The sequence below is a fragment of the Rhineura floridana genome, chromosome 3 (genome assembly GCF_030035675.1).
Source record: "Rhineura floridana isolate rRhiFlo1 chromosome 3, rRhiFlo1.hap2, whole genome shotgun sequence".
Lineage (NCBI taxonomy): Eukaryota > Metazoa > Chordata > Lepidosauria > Squamata > Rhineuridae > Rhineura > Rhineura floridana.
In genome coordinates, this window is record NC_084482.1 from 225539527 (window position 1) to 225561541 (window position 22015).

At 45.7% G+C, this 22015-nt stretch overlaps 2 protein-coding genes across 3 annotated transcripts in view; one reads left to right on the forward strand and one right to left on the reverse strand.

The window, feature by feature from the left end:
• The first annotated feature begins 268 nt into the window (after positions 1–268).
• On the forward strand, positions 269–2348 carry LOC133379073 (uncharacterized). The gene is made up of 3 exons (XM_061613682.1): positions 269–443; positions 808–1133; positions 1652–2348. Exons 1-3 carry the CDS (start codon positions 269–271, stop codon positions 1805–1807), a joined length of 657 nt encoding a protein of 218 aa, XP_061469666.1. The 3' UTR covers positions 1808–2348.
• The window catches only part of LOC133381788 (zinc finger protein 883-like), a 30650-nt gene continuing 10880 nt past the window's right edge, over positions 2246–22015 (reverse strand). For both annotated transcript variants that reach the window (XM_061621250.1, XM_061621249.1), the window contains exon 3: positions 2246–7713. In XM_061621250.1, coding sequence (XP_061477234.1) covers positions 5204–7063 — 1860 coding nt within the window. In that variant the 5' untranslated portion in view covers positions 7064–7713 and the 3' untranslated portion in view covers positions 2246–5203. The remainder of the gene's footprint in view (positions 7714–22015) is intronic.

Consider the following 22015-nt stretch of genomic DNA (forward strand, 5'->3'; position numbering starts at 1 on the left):
AACCAGATGATAGAAAGAAGTGTTGTCAAACCAATTGGAAACAGTGGTCATAGCACTATCAGATTAAGTCTTGCCCACACTGGTATATTGGAGAAGGCAGAAGTCTTCCCCTCACAGCAACGGGATGAGAAGACCCAGCATAGAGAGAAACTGCTCTTGTACCTTCAGCCCTTGCCAGGCCAGAAGACGGTGACACAGGAAGGCTCAGGATGGGCAGGGCAGACTTACTGGCCACAGCCTTACCAATAACCTTTCAGCCATACTAAAGATGGGACAGACAGAAGGATCCCTACCCAGAGAAGTCACATTCCCACAGATCCGCAGCAAGGCGTCTTTCTACAGAGCCCTTTGGCCTGGATCCAGCACAGTCCGCTCCTCCTTGGACAGACAGGCGGTCACCTCCTCAAAGGACACCAAGCCTGGAGGAGGAAGGAAGAGGGAAGGTTTGGTGAGGAAAAGGTAACTCCGTGGCTGACTTAGCAAGTCAAAAAATCCTAACTTGTACCAAAATCTCAGCAGGAGCAGTAGAAAAACTCTGCTACAAGGACCCCCTAAATGTCACCAATTGCAGCCTCCTTACCTACAGCCCACTGCATTTCTCCTCCTCGTGGCCTGACAGGGGGACTCGATCGGATGTCTGAAAAGGGCCCAGAGAACAGCTGCCTTCTCCAAGGTCAACAGCGCTCCGATTCTTGATTTGGGACTCAAAACAGAGCCGGAGGAGCGTCCTGTGACGCCCACAAGGTGGCGCCGCGCCTTCGGGGGGCGCAGCTGCAGCATCCCGCAGCCTCAGAGACTAAGCTAAAGGGACCCTTCCGGCGCGCTTCGGGTCGAGGACCTCGGGGTGTCCCCAGGACCCCTCCCTACAGGGGCCGGGGCTGAGCCTGCTCCCCGGTGGGGCCAGTCCCACTTCCCTCCCTCGCGCTGGAGAGTCGGCCTGGCCGACAGCCGGGAGGAGGGCGCCCCTCGCCCAACACGCACGTCGGGACTCCTTGGCCAGAAGTAGCCCAGCATCGAGGCGCCTCCCCACGCCCAGCGCTGCCTTTATCCTCCCCGCCCGGGATGGAGGCAGCCCACCCCGGGGACCGCACGGTGGAGAGGCACCAGGGAATGGATGGATGGATAGCCCGGAGGTCAGCGGGAAGCCCCTCCGGAGAAGAGGGAAGGCTTCGCGGTCCATTCCCTCCAGCCTCTGCCGGCATCCTTGCAGCCAATTACGCCCCCCTCCCCCCTCCCCCCACCAAAGGAGGCTTCTTGTTCCCCCCCCCACTAGACAGAGCTCAGAGGGCGGAGAGCTTCCAATCAAAAGCCTGCACATTCGGGGGGGGGGAGGCTTGGAGAGCAGCTGGTGGGTTCCTGGTAAGAGGGATCCTTTCCTTCCTGGGGGGGGGGGAGAAGCTCTTTTTCCTCCCGCCCCAGCCAAGCAAGGCTGTGTCCTCCCCACCACCACTGCCACCCAAGCTGGCCTGCTGGGCACCCATCCCATGGGCCGGGGGCGGGTGGATCTCTACAGAGCAAGAAGATTTAAACAGGGCTGTGCAATGCAAACCTGGCAGCTCGACTGCATGGATTCCCCGAGGGACATTTGGGAGGGGGCTCTTCCTCCCCCCAAAAGGCAAATAACCCCCCCTTACCTCTTTGTCCTCTCCAGGCACCAGACTCCCCTTTGCCCGGGGATGTGACCACGCGGGTTTCCCTTCCTGGAGGGTCTCAACTGCCACAACTACGCCCCTCGGAATATCTCCCGCCCCTCCACAAATCCCCCTCCTCTTCCTCTCCCTCCCTCCCTTTCTTTAAGCTGCGCTGATGGCCCTTCGGAACCTGTTCCAGCGACACTTCGGGTTCCGTTTCGAAGGCAGAAAATCATAGAGCTACGGCGGAGAGCACACCTTCTTCAGCATGACCGGACTGCTTCCTGCACGTGTCGGAGCCGGGGGAGGAGCCCCCTGGTCGTCTCCGCGGGCTCAGGGACAGAGGAGCGCCGTCCTTCCTCGGAGCTACTACGAGGCTGTGTGGAGTTGCCCGGGCTCCTCTTTTTCTGCTTCCTAACCCTAACCTCTCAAGGCCGACCCTGAAGGAAAACAAACGCCCCTGCCGGCGGATTGGTTGCAGCAGAGGAGAAATTGAATCGGAGCTTCCTTAAAACATCCCCCTGTTAATTGATAATGATAATAATAATAATTTAATTTGTGGGTCGCCTATCTGGCCAATGGCCACTCTAGGCGACGTACAATTTAACAACAATACATTACATCATAATAAAATACATCATAAAATACAATAAAACAATAAAACAGTTACAGTACAGAGTAGTAGGCTATTCGTCGTAAAAATTTAACCCTCCCCGGAAGTCCCACAGGCCTGTCTGAAGAGCCAGGTCTTCAAAGCTTGGCGGAATACATTCAGGGAAGGGGCTGCACTTCACCAGAGAAGCTTATAAAATGACCGCAATTCTTTGGGGAAATCACGTGCTTTAAATGTGCAGTGGATGTCCTTTAAATGTATGGCCCTTGAGATCTTTTCCAATCGGCTTTCAACTTCTACCCAGCCGCATCTGGTCGCCAACCTCTTCCCTAATTGGCAAAGACTCCCTTTCAGCAGGAGGGCTGGTTGTGTCTGCCCTGTGTTGCAGTTTTACATTTACCAATTTTGTGGAAACATGCTGCAGCATATGTAGCATGTAGAAATATAATGATGGCTACAGAGCTCTCTCTTGACCTTTTTAAAGTTCTGTTTCAAACACTCTGGTTCAGGATTCCCGGTCTGAGTTAGGCCTCAGTGAGCGTGTTTACGAACATGACTGAGTCAGATCCATCAGTACATCTGGCTCAGTATTGTCTACACTGACTGGCAGGGGCTCCCCAGGGTTCCAGGCAGGCCCTCTCTCCCAGCTCCACCTGGAGATGCCGCTCAGGATTGAACCCGGGACCTCCTGCATGCAAGGCGATGCTCAACCACTCAGCTGCAGCCCTGCCCCCTTGGCATTCACGAACAATAATATTGGGTGCCATAATAAGGGGATTCTGGAACCATCCAGGCCATGCGGTGGCAGTCCACCTGTGGACTCCTTCCTTTTCTACTGTGCTTCAATCTCTTTTAAGGCAAAGGTCTTGCCGTGATAGGGGGGTGTTTGCTAGTTCCCTGGTTGTCAGATAAACAGCCCAACCAGCATTTGTCTGTCTCTGCGTTGGTTGTGCATTTGCCCCCGATGATGTTTTTGCTGAACCCTCATTTTTTGGAGAGAGACCTTTTGGCCCTGCAAATGCTGTTGGGCTCCAACTCTCCCCATCCCTCCCCATTGGCTGTGCTGGCTGCAGCTAAAGAAGGGGGAAGTATAAGGAAACTGTTTGCTGGCATAATAAAAAGCAAGAATTACAAAAGAGAATACAAATACACACCCTTATCACTTATGCCACAAGAGGGAACAGCTATTCTCTGCCAAGATTACAACCTGTCATATTAATTAATTAATCAAAATTAAGACTTTGAAACTTAACTCTACCTACGTTTGGGGGTTTTCCACGGTAGCTGTCTGTCATCTGAGGGAAATAGGAATTCTGGGCTTGATGGACTTTAGTGCAGTTTCCCATTCATGGACGAGGTGGAAGATCTGCTCTGCCACAGCAGATCCTCAGAGACAGTCCCTGGAGGACCAAGAGGCCTTCAAGCCTCCTTAGAGTCTGCACTTGTTCTGCCTGTGTAGTCCCAGCTACAAAGCTGCTCTCTCTCTCTCTCTCTCTCTCTCTCTCTCTCTCTCCGCCACCCCTTCTGTCTGACACTTACCTATCCACCCCCTTTTTTACCTGTAGGGGCTGCCAACTCTGATGGGATCTCAGGTTCACCACGATCTCCTGCCCAAGAGCCCCAGTTAAGAAGCACCAAACAACCATTTTGTATCTTTAACCCGTAACCCAGCTCAAGAAAAAACCATGACAGCCAGCACCACAAGGATATAGGTTTGGTCCCATCAGCCTTCTCTCATACAGATAAATTGAGTGTGTGTTTGAAAAAGAAATGCATGTTTGTTTATTCCATCTATATCCCACCTTTCCTGCAAGGAGCTCAAGGTGGCATATGAACATGGCTCTCCCCCTCCCAATGTTATCCCCACAACAACCCTGTGAAGTAGGTTAGGCTGAGCTAACTGGCCCGAGGTCATCTAGTGAGCTTCATGACCTAGCAGGCACTTGAACCCTGGTTGTCCAGGCTCCAGTCTGACACTCTAACCACCACATGACACTGTCTCTCAAATGTAGATAAACCTCATCTTCTACAAGTTTTCCTAATGTAAATCTAGAAATTGTCAACTCTCAGTTCTGTTACTTTTATCAACGTCACCTTAATATTCCACTTCCCTTGCACAAGGCTGCAGGGATAGATTCCTCCTTGCATAAAAACAACACCCTAATCTGAAACAGCTTCTCATCAGCAATAACGATCCATTCAACAGAGAAACAAAGAAAATGATCAAACCCAGCAACAAGCCCAGAAGTCAACTGTGGCAACAAGATCACAGGACCTATTCTTATTCTTGTTCTTGTTACCACCACCACCTGTCCTTCACCAGCAGGTCCCAGGAACGGTTGCAACGTAGTAATGTTAGCCACGTCAAGGTTTATTGACTTGCATCTGCCCAAATTGTATAAGCTAATATCTGACAGCAACATCCTTCTTCATTTTGTTACGAAGGACAAACAGGCCAGTCAAGAATGAACCATGATTACTGTTTATGTTGGAGGAGAGAGAAGATCCCTCAGAGTGTGGGAGGAGGAGCATGGCATGACAGTAAGGGTCTTGGTGAGAATTTAATCAGTTGGCAGTGGGTACAAGGGATTAATGGAGAACTAGGGAAAGCTATCCACCTATCCCAGACATTAGCTGATTCTCAATTTGGTTTCCTTGTTGCTGAAATCAATACTCTGGAAGTTGGGTTCAAAATTATCCATGTCAACCGTTTCTAGGAGCAGATAAAATGTTGCAAGGCCATAGTCTGAAAGCAGGGCCATGATGCAGCCACTTCCTTTGCTTTTGCTATGACTGAAGTTCGTTCCACATTCCATGCATTGTTGCTTTCTTCCCTGTGTGGGTTCTTTGGTGTGCAGTAAGACGATACTGGTGGTTCAAATTAAGGTAAGAGCTCGCACTGAACCTTTCCACATTCAAGACATTTTTATGGTTTCGCCCCTCTGTGGGTTCTTTGATGTCAAGTTAGCTGCTGACTATGACAGAGGCATTTTCCATCCTCCAGACACTTGTATGGGTTTCCCTCCGTGTGGGTTCTGTGATTTGAAGTAAGGGGCTGGCTCTGACTGAAACTTTTTTTCACACTATATGCATTCATGTGGCTTTTCTTTTGTGTGGGTTCTTTCATGTTTAGTAAAATTTCTACATCTGAAGCTTTTTCCACACTCCATACGTTCTTCTTCCCTGTGTGGATTCTTTGATGTACAGTAAATCTTTCACTATGACTGAAACTGTTGCCACACTCCAAACACTTGTATGGCTTCTCTCCTGAGTGGGTTCTGTGATGTGAAGTAAGGTGATGGCTCTGACTGAAACGTTTTCCACACTCTGTGCATTTATATGGTTTCTCTCCTGTATGGGTTCTTTGATGTAAAGAAAGGCTACTACTCTGACTGAAACTCTTTCCACACTCCAGACACTTACATGGCTTCTCTCCTGTGTGGGTTCTTTGATGTAAACAAAGACTTCTACTACGAGTGAAACTTTTTCCACACTCCAGACACTTATATGGCTTCTCCCCTGTGTGCGTTCTGTGATGTGAATTAAGTTGTTGGCGCTGAATGAAACTTTTTCCACACTCTGTACATTTATATGGCTTTTCTCCTGTGTGGGTTCTTTCATGTACAGTTAGCTCTTTTCTACCACTGAAGCTCTTGCCACACTCCATACATTTATATGGTTTCTCCCCTGTGTGGGTTCTGTGATGGGAAGTAAGACTTTGGCTGCGACTGAAACTTTTTCCACACTCTATGCATTTATATGGTTTCTCTCCTGTGTGGATTCTTTGATGTAAAGAAAGACTTCTACTACGAGTGAATCTTTTTCCACACTCCAGACACTTATATGGTTTCTCTCCTGTGTGGGTTCTGTGATGGGAAGTAAGGCTTTGGCTGCGACTGAAACTTTTACCACACTCTATGCATTTATATGGTTTCTCTCCTGTGTGGGTTCTTTGATGTAAAGTAAAGTTTCCACTATGACTGAAACTCTTTCCACACTCCATACATGTATATGGCTTCTCCCCTGTGTGGGTTCTGTGATGTGAATTAAGTTGTTGGCGCTGAATGAAACTTTTCCCACACTCTGTACATTTATATGGCTTTTCTCCTGTGTGGGTTCTTTCATGTACAGTTAGCTCTTTTCTACCGCTGAAGCTCTTGCCACACTCCATACATTTATATGGTTTCTCCCCTGTGTGGGTTCTATGATGCGAAGTAAGGCTTTGGCTCCAACTGAAACTTTTTCCACACTCTATGCACTTATATGGTTTCTCTCCTGTGTGGGTTCGTTGATGTAAAGAAAAGCTTTTACTACAACTGAAACACTTTCCACACTCCAGACACTTATATGGCTTCTCCCCTGTGTGGGTTCTGTGATGTGAAGTAAGGTGTTGGCTCTGACTGAAGCTCTTACCACACTCTATGCATTTATATGGTTTCTCTCCTGTGTGGGTTCTTTGATGTAAAGGAAGGCTACTACTGTGACTGAAACTCTTTCCACATTCCAGACAATTAAATGGCTTCTCCCCTGTATGGGTTCTGTGATGGGAAGCTAGGCTTCGACTACAGCTGAAACTCTTTCCACACTCCAGACACTTATATGGCTTCTTCCCTGTGTGGGTTCTGTGATGCGAAGTAAGGTGATGCCTCTGACTGAAGTTCATTCCACACTCTGCACATTTATAGGGTTTTTCTCCTGTGTGGATTCTTTGATGTACAGTTAGAACACTTCTATCACTGAAGTTTTTCCCACACTCTATGCATTTATGTAGTTTTTCTCCTGTGTGGATTCTTTGATGTAAAGTAAGCTTATTTCTCATATTGACGCTCTTTCCGCATTCAGTACATATATACGTTTTCTTCCCTGTATGGGTTCTTTGATATAAAGTAAGCTGAGTTCTTATACGGACGGACTTTCCACACTACATGTATTCATGCAGTTTCTCCTCTGCATGCGTACATTTATGTTGAGTAAGGTGGCCCTTCTGACTGGAGCTTCTTCCACACTCATGCATGCATATCATTTCTCCCCGTCTGCGTTCTTTGATGCAAAGTAAGGTGAGAGGTCATGCTGAACCTCTTTCCACATTCGATGCACTCATATGCTTTCTGTTCTATATGGGTTCTTTCATGTGGAGTAAGCTGGTGAGAGTCTGAAACACTTTTCACACTCCATGCATTGATATAGTTTTTCCCCTCTGTAGGTGCCGCAATTTTACTTTGGCTTACTTTTTAATATTTTCTCCCACACTGAACACTTTCCCTTTCTTTTCCCTTAGTGGTCTTCCTAGGGGATCCAGAGTTCATCGATAACAGCACCCTGCAAAGTACAGGATTTTCTCTTTCATTGATTTTCCTTCTGCCTTTTAAGTCACTTCTATTCCCAGATGTCTCTTTTCCCACTCTGTGCTTGCTTGTTTCCAAAGACACCACAAAGGGATCCATATAATGCTTTTTTCCTGCCTTCCACCTGTTTGGGCAAATAAGAAAGAAAAGGAAAAACCTGTAAGGATTTCAAGGCACAGAGAAATGATTGGATCAGGGATCAAACACAATGACCTGCTTCTCTACATTCAAATATCCAGAAGATATTTCTCTTTGCTTTCTTTATGCTCACATCTTTCCTAAATTGAGATGCACACACTGGTCTATTGCTGATGTATTTTAAATAAATTGTCCAATCAGCTTCCAGCTTCTGCCCATATCTGGTCACCAGCTCTGGGCTACTGGGGCAAATTAAGGACCTCGCTTTCAGCAAGAGAGGTTACCTGTTTCTGCCCTGTGTTGGAGTTTTAAAATATATCAGTTTTGTGGAAACATGCTTCACTATATACGCATATGTTACATGTAGCTTACATTATACATACAGATCTAGGACAATAGGCTGAAATCGGCATACGCAAACATATAATAATTCACTAATAGGCAAAAAAACCTTGCGGTTTAAGAATGTACCTATAGCCCACAGATATTTCTGTCAAACTTTAAAAAGCAGGGAAATTGGGCACCTATAGTGAATGTACCAGGGAACCAGGAGACCTGACCTCCTCTCTGAGATATTATACTGTCCTACAAATTTGTCAGAATGCAAACACAATTTGGGTTGGTCTTTCACAGTCCATTTGACTTGATGTGTAGCTTGGAAGAATTTGGTAACATGTGCCTCTGAGCATATGGTGAGTGGTGGCAACACCTGCCTTCTCCAAAGATGGAGAATTATATTTTTGTATGTTTGTTGGTGTTCTTACTTTGCTTCTTTCCTGTGTTACTAATGTTTCTGCAGGGAATCTAAACCAGAAAATGCCCCACCCTCCTTATTCATCCTAGAAATCTGTGTCAAATGTATTTTTATTAATTTCAAAGCCTTTTTATTGGTCATTGTCATGTGATGGTGAAGACAGCCTTTTGTGTTTGATATTGGAGGTTATGTTCTATTTCTATTTTGGGTGCATTAACAGTTGAATCTGAAACTGCAGTTTGAAGTAAAATCAGACTTACAATATGTTGCTACTTCAGCAATGACTCCAGCTGTTGGGAAAAAGAGGATGCATATTTTCAGCCTGCTATGTTTAAACCACTACATTTAAGGCAATCTAGGCACAGTCAATTAAAAGCATAGATGCACACCTAGAATTTTGCTAGAATATATTTCACCTCCCACTGTTTTATTTTGTGCAAATTGAGACACTTCTGACGTCCACTAGAGACTATTTTGCAGACGTCAGTGCCATTATTCCACAATTATGTTTGGAGTTTTTTTAGTATACATGTTGCTGTACTTCACATAGTCATAGAAATAAAAGCAAAAGAAAATGATTTCCTATAGGAAACTTCACTAAAATTGAAAAGTAGATCAGACATATTTAAAGTGACCATCTGAAGTATATCAGCTGTCTTAATAATGTTGCTTCATCCCTGCTAAAACAAGATCAGCACAGCACATATCTTCTTTCTATTATTTGGGCTGATTACAGGTGTCGCCAACACTCACCATATGCTCAGAGGCACATTACCAAGTTCTTCCAAGCTACACAGCAAGTGGATTGGACTGTGAAAGACCAACCCAAATAGTGTTTGCATTTTGACAACTTTGTAGGGCAGTCCAATATCTCAGAGAGGAGGTCAGGTCTCCTGCTCCCCTGGTGCATTCACTATAGCTGCCCAATTTCCCTGCTTTTTAAAGTTTGATAGAAATATCTGTGGGCTATAGGTACATTCTTAAACTGCAAGGTTTTTTGCCTATTAGTGAATTTCCCTGCTTTTTAATCCGGGAGGTAAGAAATGGGATTCTGTGCAAGTTTGCTGAGAATAGATTGAACATTTGCATGCTTATTGAGTTCAGTGGGATTTACACACACACACCCAACAATCAAGCTTAGGATAGGTGAAACTGACCACAGGGGATGGGGAAGGGAGGAGGAGGGATAATAATAATAATAATAAAATTTTATTTATGAGTCGCCTATCTGGCCGAATTAACAGTCGCTCTAGGCGACGTACATTTACATATTAAAATACAATAAAAACCCATGAAAACCAAAACAGTAATTAATGTACCAGTATTAAAAACAACCTACCCCAGAGATCCCATAGGCCTGCCTGAACAGCCAGGACTTCAAGGCCTGGCGGAAACCTATCAGGGAAGGGGCATGGCGAAGATCAAAAGGAAGGGAATTCCAGAGGGTAGGGGCCACAATTGAAAATGCCCTCTCTCTGGTCCGTACCAGCCTCGCTATCTTAACTGGTGGGACCGAGAGAGGGTCTTGTGTGGCTGATCTCATCAGGCGGCATAATTGGTGCTGCTGGAGGTGCTCCTTCAGATAAACTGGGCCGAAACCGTATAGGGCTTTGAAGGTCAACACCAACACCTTGAATTGGGCCCAGTAAGCAACTGGTAGCCAGTGTAGATCTACTAACACCGGAGTGATATGATCACGGCGACGGCTGTTCTTAATCAAACGTGCCGCCGCATTCTGTATCAGTTGTAATTTCCGGACCGTTTTCAGGTGTAACCCCATGTAGAGCGCATTACAGTAGTCTAAGCGGGAGAAGTCCAGGGCATGTATCACCCGTGGGAGCAGATGGGCAGGAAGGTAGGGTTGCAGTCTCTTTATCAGATGTAATTGATACCAAGCTGCCCAGCTCACTGCCGAGACGTGAGCCTCCATGGACAGCCGGGAGTCAAGAATGACCCCGAGGCTGCGGACCTGGTCTTTTAGGGGCAATTTTACCCCATTGAACACAAGGTCTATATCCCCCAACCTGCCCCTGTCTCCCACGAGCAACACCTCGGTCTTGTGGGGATTTAGTTTCAGCCTATTCCTTCCCATCCATTCACTAACGGATTCCAGGCACTTGGAAATGGTGTCCACTGCCAACTCTGGTGAGGACTTAAACGAGAGATAGAACTGAGTGTCATCCGCATATTGGTGGCACCGCAGCCCAAATCTCCTGATGATGGCTCCCAGCAGCTTTACATAGATGTTGAATAGCATGGGGGAGAGGATAGAGCCCTGTGGCACTCCACAATTGAGAGGCCAAGGGTCTGAAACCTCATCCCCCAATGCCACCCATTGGTGCCTGTCTGAGAGACAGGAACAGAGCCACCGTAAAACAGTGCCCCCTATTCCTAATCCCTCCAGGCGATCTAAAAGGATACCGTGGTCAACGGTATCAAAAGCCGCTAAGAGATCCAGGAGGACGAGGAAGGTGAATTCTCCCTTATCCAAGGCCCTCCTCATATCATCCACCAGGGCGACCAAGGCTGTTTCCGTTCCATGTCCAGTCCTGAAACCTGATTGGAATGGATCTAAATAATCTGCTTCATCCAAGTGTGTCTGTAACTGTTTAGCCACCACTCGGTCAATCACCTTGCCCAGAAATGGTAAATTAGAGACTAGGCGAAAGTTATTCAACTCTTGGGGATCCAAGGAGGACTTTTTCAGGATGGGCTTTATAACTGCCTCCTTGAAGGCTAATGGCATTGCACCCTCTTCCAAGGATGCATTTACTATTGCCTTGATCCCTTCGCTCAGTCTTTCTTTGCAGCTCATAATGAGCCACGAGGGGCAAGGATCCAACAGACAGGTGGTTGGCTTCACAGTAGAGAGCACCTTGTCCACTTCCTCAGAGGGAAGAGGCTGAAACCGATCCCACCATACCGGAATGCAACTGGCCGGCTCTGGCTCACTTCCTGTATCCACGGCGCACGGAATCCTGCTCTTCAGGCGCTCGATTTTATCGGCAAAGTGTTTAGAAAATGTGTCACAGGAGGCTTTAGAATGCTCCATGGGTTCCTGAACAACTGGACCGACCAGATTTCGGACCACTTGGAACAACCCCCTGGGACAGCACTCTGCGGACGCAATAGAGGCAGCAAACAATTCCTTCTTTGTTGCCCTTGTTGCCACCTGGTTGGCAGCTATTGCTGCTCTAACCAGTGTCCGATCGTCTTCAGAGCAAGATTTCCGCCACCGGCACTCTAGGGAGGGGTAGAAAGGCAGAGGGGAGGACTGGGATGGGAGCAGGCAGGAGGGGGAGGGGAGAAGAAGGACTGATGTGGTCATTTGCATGTTTATTGAGTTCAGTGGGATTTACTCCTGTGAAATCATGCTTAGGATAGGTAAAACTGACGGGGAAGGGACGGAGGGCTGGAGTGGGCAGGGGAGGTGGAAGAAGGAAGAGGGGAGGGGAGGAGAAAGGGAGAGGAAAGGGAAAAGGCAGGTCTGATCATTTGTATGATTATTGAGTTGAATCGGATTTACTCCTTTGCAATCATGGTTAGGATAGGTAAAACTGACCAGGCTGGGCCTGCCAACCAAGAGGTCTTCTGTATCTTTCAAAGTTGTGCTGGGGGAAGGGAGAATTCTACCTTGTGGTTATTCCCATTACAGTGTTGCAAGAACACCTGCACTTGGCTGACTTTCTCTTCTCTTAAAGATACAGGATCAGTCTCAGGCCCTGAACCTGGCAACCCTACCTCCCACCCAAATTTAAAACAAAGCTGTCCCTGGCCATATCCACACCAGACCTCTATTACACTTTGGACAATCATTACTTATTTATCTATTTATTTAGTGTATTTATATACCACCCCATAGCCGAAGCTCTCTGGGCGGTTTACAATAACTAAAAACATTGAAAACAAATCTACAAATTTAAAAACACATCTGTTAAAAACAATTTAAAACAATTTATCATGGCTTCTCCCAAAGCCATGGCTCAAAGCCAATCATGGCTTCTCTCAAAGAATCCTGGGAAGTGTAGTTAGTGAAGGGTGCTGAGAGTTGCTAGGAGACGCCCTGTTCCCCTCAAAGTCCTTCAATCAGAGTGGCTGACTGTTAAACCACTCTGGCCACTGGAGCTCTCTCAGGGGAATAGGAGTCTCCTCTCAGCACCCTTCACAAACTACATTCCCAGGATTCTTTGGGGGAAGCCATGACTGTCTCAAGTGAAATCAAGTTAGGTGTAGCTGTGAGGCTTTTACAACACTGACAGTTGGTCCTTACTGAGCATTTCTTAAATTAATTAAAAATCAGCCAGGCATTTTTTTAACTTTTAAACTGCAGAAGATGGAGGTCAGAGTATGGGGCAAGGTCAGTATTAGAATTACAGGTACCCTGTGAACATGGCTGATTTTTAATGAATTTCAACAGATTATGGGAACTCTGGCAGAAAAAAGTCCAAAAGGGCTCTGAGTTTTTTTCTCTCTTTTTAGACTGTGAACTCTCGATTCTCTCTGACTGTTTTGTGTATTGCCATGAAAATTGAGAGGTTGTTAAGCAAGTGTTTCTGAGTTCAGAACTATAAGTTTTGTAAGGTTTTGTTTTGAAATGAGGTTATGAGAAGCATCAGAATGGCATGCGGGGGATATTTTCCATTTAACACTGCGGGATGTGAAAAATCCCCGCTGGCTATCGTATACAGTTGAATATGTGATTTGAGTCGGCCCAAACTGGTGATTTAGGGCTACAACCTGGCCATTTTGCTGTGTCCAAAAGGACATCAAGTACAGCACACAGTATCCACCTGTTACCAAATTCTTCCAAGCTACACAGGAAGTGGACTGCACTGTGACAGACCAACCCAAATTGTATTTGCATATTTACAAATTTGTAGGGCAGTCCAATATCTCAGACAGGAGGCCAGGTCTCTGTTCCCCTGGTGCATTTACTATAGCTGCCCAATTTCCCTGCTTTTTAATGTTTGATAGAAATGTCTGTTGGCTACAGGTACGTTCTTAAACCTCAAGGGTTTTTGCCTATTAGTGAATTGTATTTCTTTCAAATATCCAGATATCTGAGGAATGTACCATCCTACTATTAGAATGGTTTTGCTTTTCTCTGATAATGAATGGTAGGTAGGTAGGTAATACTTCATTGCTCATGACCAAAGGCCGCCGCAATGATATACAAATAACAAAACAGAATACAAATATTAATAGTAAATATGAAAGGGTTAGGGTTTAAAAGGATTAAAATTTTACACTAAAAACCAATATTCATACAGTCCTGTACAACCAAGGATACTAAAACAGGTATGAAGAGGTGACCGACCAAATGAAACATTTGTACACTAACAACCACTATTCAGGATTAGGGTTGCCAGGTCTCCGGTTTTCTGCCGGAGTCTCCGGCAAAAGGGGGCCGTCTCCGGCCTCCGGCAATACTTTATTTAAACTGGAGAATCTCCGGCTTTTCATTGGCCCCCTCAGGCACGCATGTGTGATTGACACACGCATACTGTTGGGCTGTAGCTGGCTGTCTTCCCGCTCTTTCTCAGTCAGGCAGCAGGGACTGCAGTACAGACAGACAGGAGGACTTGAGCAGCCGCCGCCCCTGCAGGGACCCCCCCAGCAGTAAAAAGTAAAATCGGTCACTCTCCCTACCCCCACCCCCATTCCCTCCCCCTGCCTGCCCTCCTAAATGGTTTAAAAGTAAGAGATCGCTCACTCTCCCTGCCGTCCACCCCCATTCCCTCCCCCCGCCTGCCCTCCTAAATGGTTTAAAAGTAAGAGATCACTCACTCTCCCTACCCCCACCCCTATTCTCTCCCCCCGCCTGCCTTCCTAAATGGTTTAAAAGAGATCGCTCACTCTCCCTGCCCCCACCCCCATTCTCTCCCCCCGCCTGCCCTCCTAAATGGTTTAAAAGTAAGAGATCGCTCACTCTCCCTGCCCCCACCCCCATTCTCTCCCCCTGCCTGCCCTCCTAAATGGTTTAAAAGTAAGAGATCGCTCACTCTCCCTGCCCCCACCCCCATTCTCTCCCCCCACCTGCCTTCCTAAATGGTTTAAAAGTAAGAGATCGCTCACTCTCCCTGCCCCCACCCCCATTCTCTCCCCCGCCTGCCTTCCTATATGGTTTAAAAGTAAGAGATCACTCACTCTCCCTGACGTCCACTCCTATTCCCTCCTCCCGCCTGCCCTCCTAAATGGTTTAAAAGTAAGAGATCGCTCACTCTCCCTGCCCCCACCCCCATTTTCTCCCACCTTCCCTCCTAAATGGTTTAAAAGTAAGATCGCTCACTCTCCCTGCTGTCCACTCCTATTCCCTCCCCCCGCCTGCCCTCCTAAATGGTTTAAAAGTAAGATCACTCACTCTCCCTGCCGTCCACCCCTATTCCCTCCCCCCACCTGCCCTCCTAAATGGTTTAAAAGTAAGATCGCTCACTCTCCCTGCCGTCCACCCCTATTCCCTTCCCCCACCTGCCTTCCTAAATGGTTTAAAAGTAAGATCGCTCACTCTCCCTCCCCCCACTCCCATTCTCTCCCCCCGTCTGCCTTCCTAAATGGTTTAAAAGTAAGATCGCTCACTCTCCCTGCCGTCAACCCCTATTCCCTCCCCCCACCTGCCCTCCTAAATGGTTTAAAAGTAAAATAGCTCACTTTTACATGTTTAACGTTTTGCTTTTTTTTAAAAAAAGAAATGAAATCCTGCCTAGCCTAAACGAAGTTATTTATTTTAAAAACAATATCAAACATTATTTTATTTTGGCGATTTTTCCCGTCAGTGAGAGGGCACTTCCGGTGCTCTTCCGGATCACGCGACGCCTCAGCTGAGGCTTCCCAGCAGGCGGGTAGGAGACTCAGCACGCTCTTTCCTCCCTACCTGGGAGAAATGGGAACGGGGGCAATTTGGGGGAGCAGTGAGTAACCTAGCAAGAAAAGCCGGCGGAAGAAAATAATCGTGACACGTTCCTCTTTTGCGTAGATGGAGCGTGTACTAATTCACAGGTTGCCTGCCCGTTTATTATTATTGAGACGGGAGTTAGAGCAAAGCCACACACCTTTTCCTCAGTCCAAACCAGCGGTACTGGTTTTTTTAAAAAGGCAAGCAGTAAATAAAATGCATGTACCAAAATATAGAAGATAGAGTGGGAAGGAACAAGACCTTTTAAAAAGGGGGATTGACTGGAGAGACTATGGAGGTTAGAGGAAATGAAAGGCAGGTGGAGGATCTGTAGGGTAGAACCAGGACAATAAATAGCCACTGTACTTGTATCAGCTAGAAAGTATTTGGACAGTAACCAGGATGATTTTTGTTCAAAGCTTCACACTGCTATAAAAGTTTCTTAGTGATCTTGTGCTAGTCACTGTCTCTCTCTCAATTTAATGCACCTCAAAGGGTTGTGAGAATAAAATGGACATGAAGGAGAACTATTTATGCCTTCTGGAGTTCCTTGGAGGAAAGTGAGCCAATAAATATATAGATTTGGTAAATGTCTGTTGCAACAGAAACATATTGTTATTAATGCAAATATGGAAACGTGCAAATTATTATTATGCAAATACAAAGCAGCTGTAACATAGAAAAGATTTTTTTTAATTGCATGATCTGTAGATGTGGTTGTAGCTTACTTTGCTAGGGTGGAATACAAAATGAATAATGGCAAATTCTTCTACATGTCTGCTTGTAAGTAAGTCCTAGGTAAGTGCATAAGATTGCATCCTAAGGCAGAAAATGTAAATAGGCAGGGAAGGTAATACATAGGTAGAGAGATGCAGATTAATAGTTTGTTTGAAAGGGGGGAAACAGTCTGAAAGAGGAGGTATCCAGCTACCAAAGGTAAGATGCATGATCTTGGAAAAGAACAGTCTGGAATGTTAAAGCCCCATTGCAAGGTACAGCAGGCACATAGTCAGTCTAAACATTTGGGAGGCACCAAAAAGCGTAGGGAAGCCAGAAAAAAGTAATACATTTAATTATTTTTAATACATATTGTGGGCAGAAAAAAATTAGGGGGATGGGGACCAGTAACCTCCTCCAGCCGAAGCCCCTGGCTACTGGCCTGGGCTACAGTAACTTAGAAAGCCATAGGGTACAGTGATGTTCTATATAGCCCATTAAACTTAGTCGTCTTGTGGAGAAGGTATTGAAGAAGAAAGGCAGTGTACAAATGTTTTATGTAAGTAAATAAAAATACTAGCTCTTACGTCCAAATAAACAAACATGGGATTATTGTTTATATATATATAAACAGCACTGTAACACTGCTTCTGAGATTTGGCATCTGGGAAGAGGAGGCAGAAGGGATTATTTTACAAGCTGCTCTCCCCTTCCACTTCTACGTCTTTCACCACTTTCATCCCAGCTAGCAAAAAGTTAAAACACAGAGATGAAAAGAAATGCTGGCTGTTACTCATTCGCATTTGGTAAATTGCCTGTTAACTAATAGTAAATGTTGGAGTTAAAAGCAAGTGAAAATGGGGATAGGGAGGAAGAAAAAACAAACAAGACTTGGCATTTCCTTGTTGCTGTAAATGCATGCTTATTACATTTATAGTTTCCACCAATAAGATCAGAGCAGGACTATAGCTTCACATCAACCCTGTGAAGTATTGTTAGGCTGTGAGAGAGCATGTGACTTGCCTATCAGAGTGAGCTGCACAACTGAATGGGATTTAATGTTTGGATTTCCAATCCCATCCTGCTAGCAGGAAAGCACTCCTGAGGTACAGAGCCTGATCTGTAATTCTGGGATGGGTGGCTCGGTGGGATTGTTATATGAAATCCTTTGCTCACTGTCTCCCTGTATATAACATGCTGCCTCCCACTTACCTTTGCCTCTCTTCTCTTTTGTACTTTCCTCTGCTTGTGTGGTGTTCCTGTTGTTCAGATCTTGTAAGTTCAGGTCTGTGGCTTCCTTGATGTCGGAGAGCCCACTACCTACCTAGCTCTCTAAGGTAATTGGTTCCATTGCTGTATGGCTCTAATAGTTAGGAAGTTTTGCTGATGTTTAGTCGAAATCTGGCTTCCAGCATTATTGAGCCCATTATACCATGTCCTGCACTCTGAGACGATCAAGAAGAGATCCCAGCCCTACTCTGTGTAACAACCTTTCATGTATTTGAAAAGTGCTATCATATCTCCCCTTAGTCTGCTCTTCTCTAGGCTAAACATGCCCAGTTCTTTCAGTCTCTCCTCATAGGACTTTGTTACCTGTCTCCTGATTATCCTCGTTACCCTCCTCTGAACCCATTCTAGTTTGCTTTATCTTTCTTAAAGTGTGGTGTCAAGAACTGGATGCAGTACTCAAGATGAAGCCTAACCAGTGCTGAATAAAGGAGAACTAGTACTTCACTCACTTTGTTAATGCAGCCTAAAATAGCATTTGCTTTTTTTGCAGCCACATCACACTGTTGGCTCATATTCAGTTTGTGATCAACAACAATCCCAAGATCCTTCTTGCATGTAGTATTGCTGAGCCAAGTATCCCCCATCTTAATAACTGCATTTGGTTTCTTTTTCCTAGGTGTAGAACTTTGCACTTATCCCTGTTAAATTTCATTCTGCTGTTTTTAGCCCAATGCTCCAGCCTATTAAGATCCCTTTGAATTTTGTTTCTGTCTTCCAGGGAATTAGGTATTCCTCCCAATTTTGCATCATCTACACATTTGATAAGCATTCCCTGCCCCTCCTCATCCAAGTCATTAATAAAAATGTTGAAGAGCACTGGGTCCAAGACCAAGCCCTATAGTAGCCAGCTAGTTACCCCCCCCAGGTTGAGAAGAAACCATTGATTAGCACTCTGAATATGATTGTGTAGCCAACTGTGGATCCACCCAATAGCTGTTCCATCCAGTCCACATTCAGCTAGCTTGCTAATCAGAATATCATGTGGCATTTTGTCAAAAGCTTTGCTAAAGTTGAAATATATTGTGTCCACAGCATTCCCACAGTCTATCAGGGAGGTTTGTTGTTGTTGTTATGTGCCTTCAAGTCGATTATAACTTATGGTGACCCTATGAATCAGTGACCTCCAAGAGCATCTGTCATGAACCACCCTGTCCAGATCCTGTAAGTTCAGGTCTGTGGCTTCCTTTATGGAATCAATCCATCTCTTGTTTGGCCTTCCTCTTTTTCTGCTCCCTTCTGTTTTTCCCAGTATTACTGTCTTATTTAGTGAATCAGGTCTTCTCATTATGTGTGCAAAGTATGATAACCTCAGTTTCATCATTTTAGCTTCTAGTGATAGTTCTGGTTTAATTTGTTCTGACACCCAATTATTTGTCTGTTTTGCCTAGAAGGCCCTCCTTTGTCCTTAACAGGCTGCAAATGGAATCTACATTCAGAGGCTGTATACTTCTGGTTGGCACATCCTGATTTGCTTATGGGCATTTGAAGTAATTTGTTTGGCTGCTGTTGAAGACAGAGTAGTTATGTTCAGATGTAATGCTAAACCATGGTGGCATATTGTGTGAATGAACAGCTATAGGTCACATACTCTCTTGTCCCATGCAATCAGAAGCAAGGGACACATTTGGGAGCTATTTGGGAGCTATTTGTTGTTGTTATGTGTCTCCAAGTTGACTACGACTTATGGCGACCCTACGAATCAGTGACCTCCAAGAGCATCTGTCATGAACCACCCTGTTCAGATCTTGTAAGTTCAGGTCTGTGGCTTCCTTTATGGAATCAATCCATCTCTTGTTTGGCCTTCCTCTTTTTCTACTTCCTTCTGTTTTTCCCAGCATTATTATATTTTCTAGTGAATCATGTCTCTTCATTATGTGTCCAAAGTATGATAACCTCAGTTTCATCATTTTAGCTTCTAGTGATAGTTCTGGTTTAATTTGTTCTGACACCCAATTATTTGTCTGTTTTGCAGACCATGGTATCCGCAAAGCTCTCCTCCAGCACTACATTTCAAATGAGTTGATTTTTCTCGGGGGGGGGGCAGAGAGGTGCCGGGGCTGAAGCGGCCCAGAGATCACCAAGGTTGCCTGGCCCAGAAGGCCCTGGCATCGAGGCTGGGTGGGGCAGCTTCGGGGGGAAAAGGAGGCAGGCGCTCTGCACAGTGCACATGCTTATTGCTTAGGAGGAGGCGCTCTCTTCCTTTATTTTTATTTTTTTTTCTTTTTCTTTTTCTGGTCCTCCCCTCTCTCCTGCTGCCTGTCGGTCCTATATAAGGCCTCGTAAAGTAGAAAGGCAATTGCTGCCTACACTCACCCTGTTTGTATGGCCATAAATATTAGGGGACACCCACTGCAGTAGCCAGCCAACACATAAAGTTGCAGTGCCTTATGGATAACTTTGTGGATGATCCCCAGTCAAGTGTTAGCAACAGCACAATGCTGACAGGCAGTTCCCAACTGCTTGCCTAGAATGCCCTCCCTTGTCCTTAACATGGCTGCAACCGTATCTACTCAGAAGTAAGTCCTATTGAGTTCTATGGGGCTTAGTTCCTTAATAAGCATGTTTACAGTTGCTGCCTTCAGGGGCATCCATCTGTGCTCCCATCTAACATCTCTGCAACACTGAGCTTCTTTCTTCCAGTAATGGCCTGGCCTGAGGGCACGTAAACCCTTCTTGCCAGAAGCAAGTAAGCTAGATTAAATGTTCCCTAAAGGCGTTGAACTGTGATCTGGCAGACCAGGGTTGGAATCCCCACACAGCCATGAAGCTCCCTGGGTGACCTTGGGCCAGTCACTGCCTCTCAGACTCAGAGGAAGGCAATAGTAAACCCCCTCTGTCTGAATACTGCTTACCATGAAGACCCTATCTGGGATCAACTTGAAGGTAGTCCATTTCCATTTTGCATCACCCTAAGCTTGTGAGAAAGAATGACTTTGTCACTTCAGATGGACCTAGCAACACCCTATTTTAGGTAAGATTTCTATTTTAATCTCCAGAGAATTTTTTTTGAATGGTATGCTCCAAGCAACTGTGGTTGATACAATGTATCATGTTTAATGATGTCACTAGGGCCCGCCCCGTGATGTCACTAGGGCCCGCCCCGTGACGTCACTAGGGCCCGCCCCCATTTTCTCAGGTTTTTGAATGGTTCCGACCTGGCAACCCTATTCAGGATCCTACATTCTTTTGAAACTTGGCTCTAATTTTCCCAGCTGCAAAAGCGAAGTTTGCCACTTATCTAGTTATAAAAATATCCGTGCCCACTAAAAGGACACAGACTTGTTCCAAAGTAGGCCTGTTATCAATCAGATGGGTGATAGGGGCAAAGAACTTAGCCCTCAAATCTTTGTAAAGAGGGCTGTGCTGCCTCCACAGGGTTAGAATAGTATATAGAGATATTCCTTCTGTTGTGTTACATAAGGCATTTATTAGGTTAAGTTATGGAACTCTAGAGGGTTGTCTCTATGCTCCCTCAGCCTCATAGTAACTTCCTGTCAGGTGATATCACCCCTCTCTTTAATTGGTTAGTTATTTTTTCCCTCCAAAAACCTGCCTCAGTTTGTTTCAGTCATCAGTGAAGCTAGCAGCAGGCCTAGTAGCACCAGAGGACATCACTCCTTTTTTACCTATCTCTCTCTCAGAAGATATCTCTCGCAGAAGATACTTCTCTTCCAGAATTGCCTCTTCCAGAAGCTTCTTTCTCAGAAGGTAACTCTCCTCCATTTAATCTACCTCATCAACAATCCTACAATATAATTACCTGCTATCAACCTTCTTCATCATCATCATCACCCTCCTCAGTTCATCATCCCCAGAGACTGTATGCTTTCCTTTAAGTTTCTGTATACCTTTGTGTTTCCTGGTTTAATAAAATAGTTCTGATTAAAAGAGAGAGATTGAGTTGACTGTCTGGCAAAGTGGGTTTCAGAACCACGGGCTCAGAACAGTAAAAAAAGGAGTGTTTACACTTCCTCTGAAGTCTTGAAAGCAAGTGAATTAGCATGTAACCCTCCTGCTAAAAAATCCACTCAGCTTCTCTTACAAGTTTCTAGCCTGCTTGTCACACAAAGTAGCTGGGCCCATTCTGAGTTATCAGGAGACTGTGTTTGGCTGTACATTACTCCAAAGCAGACTGGAAACTCATACGCAGAGTTCTTCAACCCCCAGACGGCGCAGACCAAGCCAAGCGGGAGACAGAACAAAGCACATGGGTATTCCAACCACGCTGAAGGCAGTAGCCCACCAGCTATTCACAAGGCCTGATTGCTCAAGGCAAGCCCTCAGACCACCTTGTACTCAGCTCCAAACTCAAGCTCTGGGTGCAAAACGCAGATCGGCCTACAAAGAGCCAGCCCTGTTGTTTCCCCACATTGAGTGAGCACCAGAGCGCCACCTGCTGGACTCCAAGCATAACTGCAGTCCAGCTACCCACATTAGAAGTTGCAGCCATTTTAGAAAGCTTCTGCAAACTGCAAAATGCAGGTTTCCACAATGCCATTTCCCAATGAAGCAAACTGCAATGAAGGCAGTCAGGATAAGGCTGAAAGTGCTACATCCCTATCAGACAAAAGAAAAATGAAACTAACATCTAAGATGAGGGAGTTTCTAGAAGCGCAAGAGGCTCAACTTTCCATG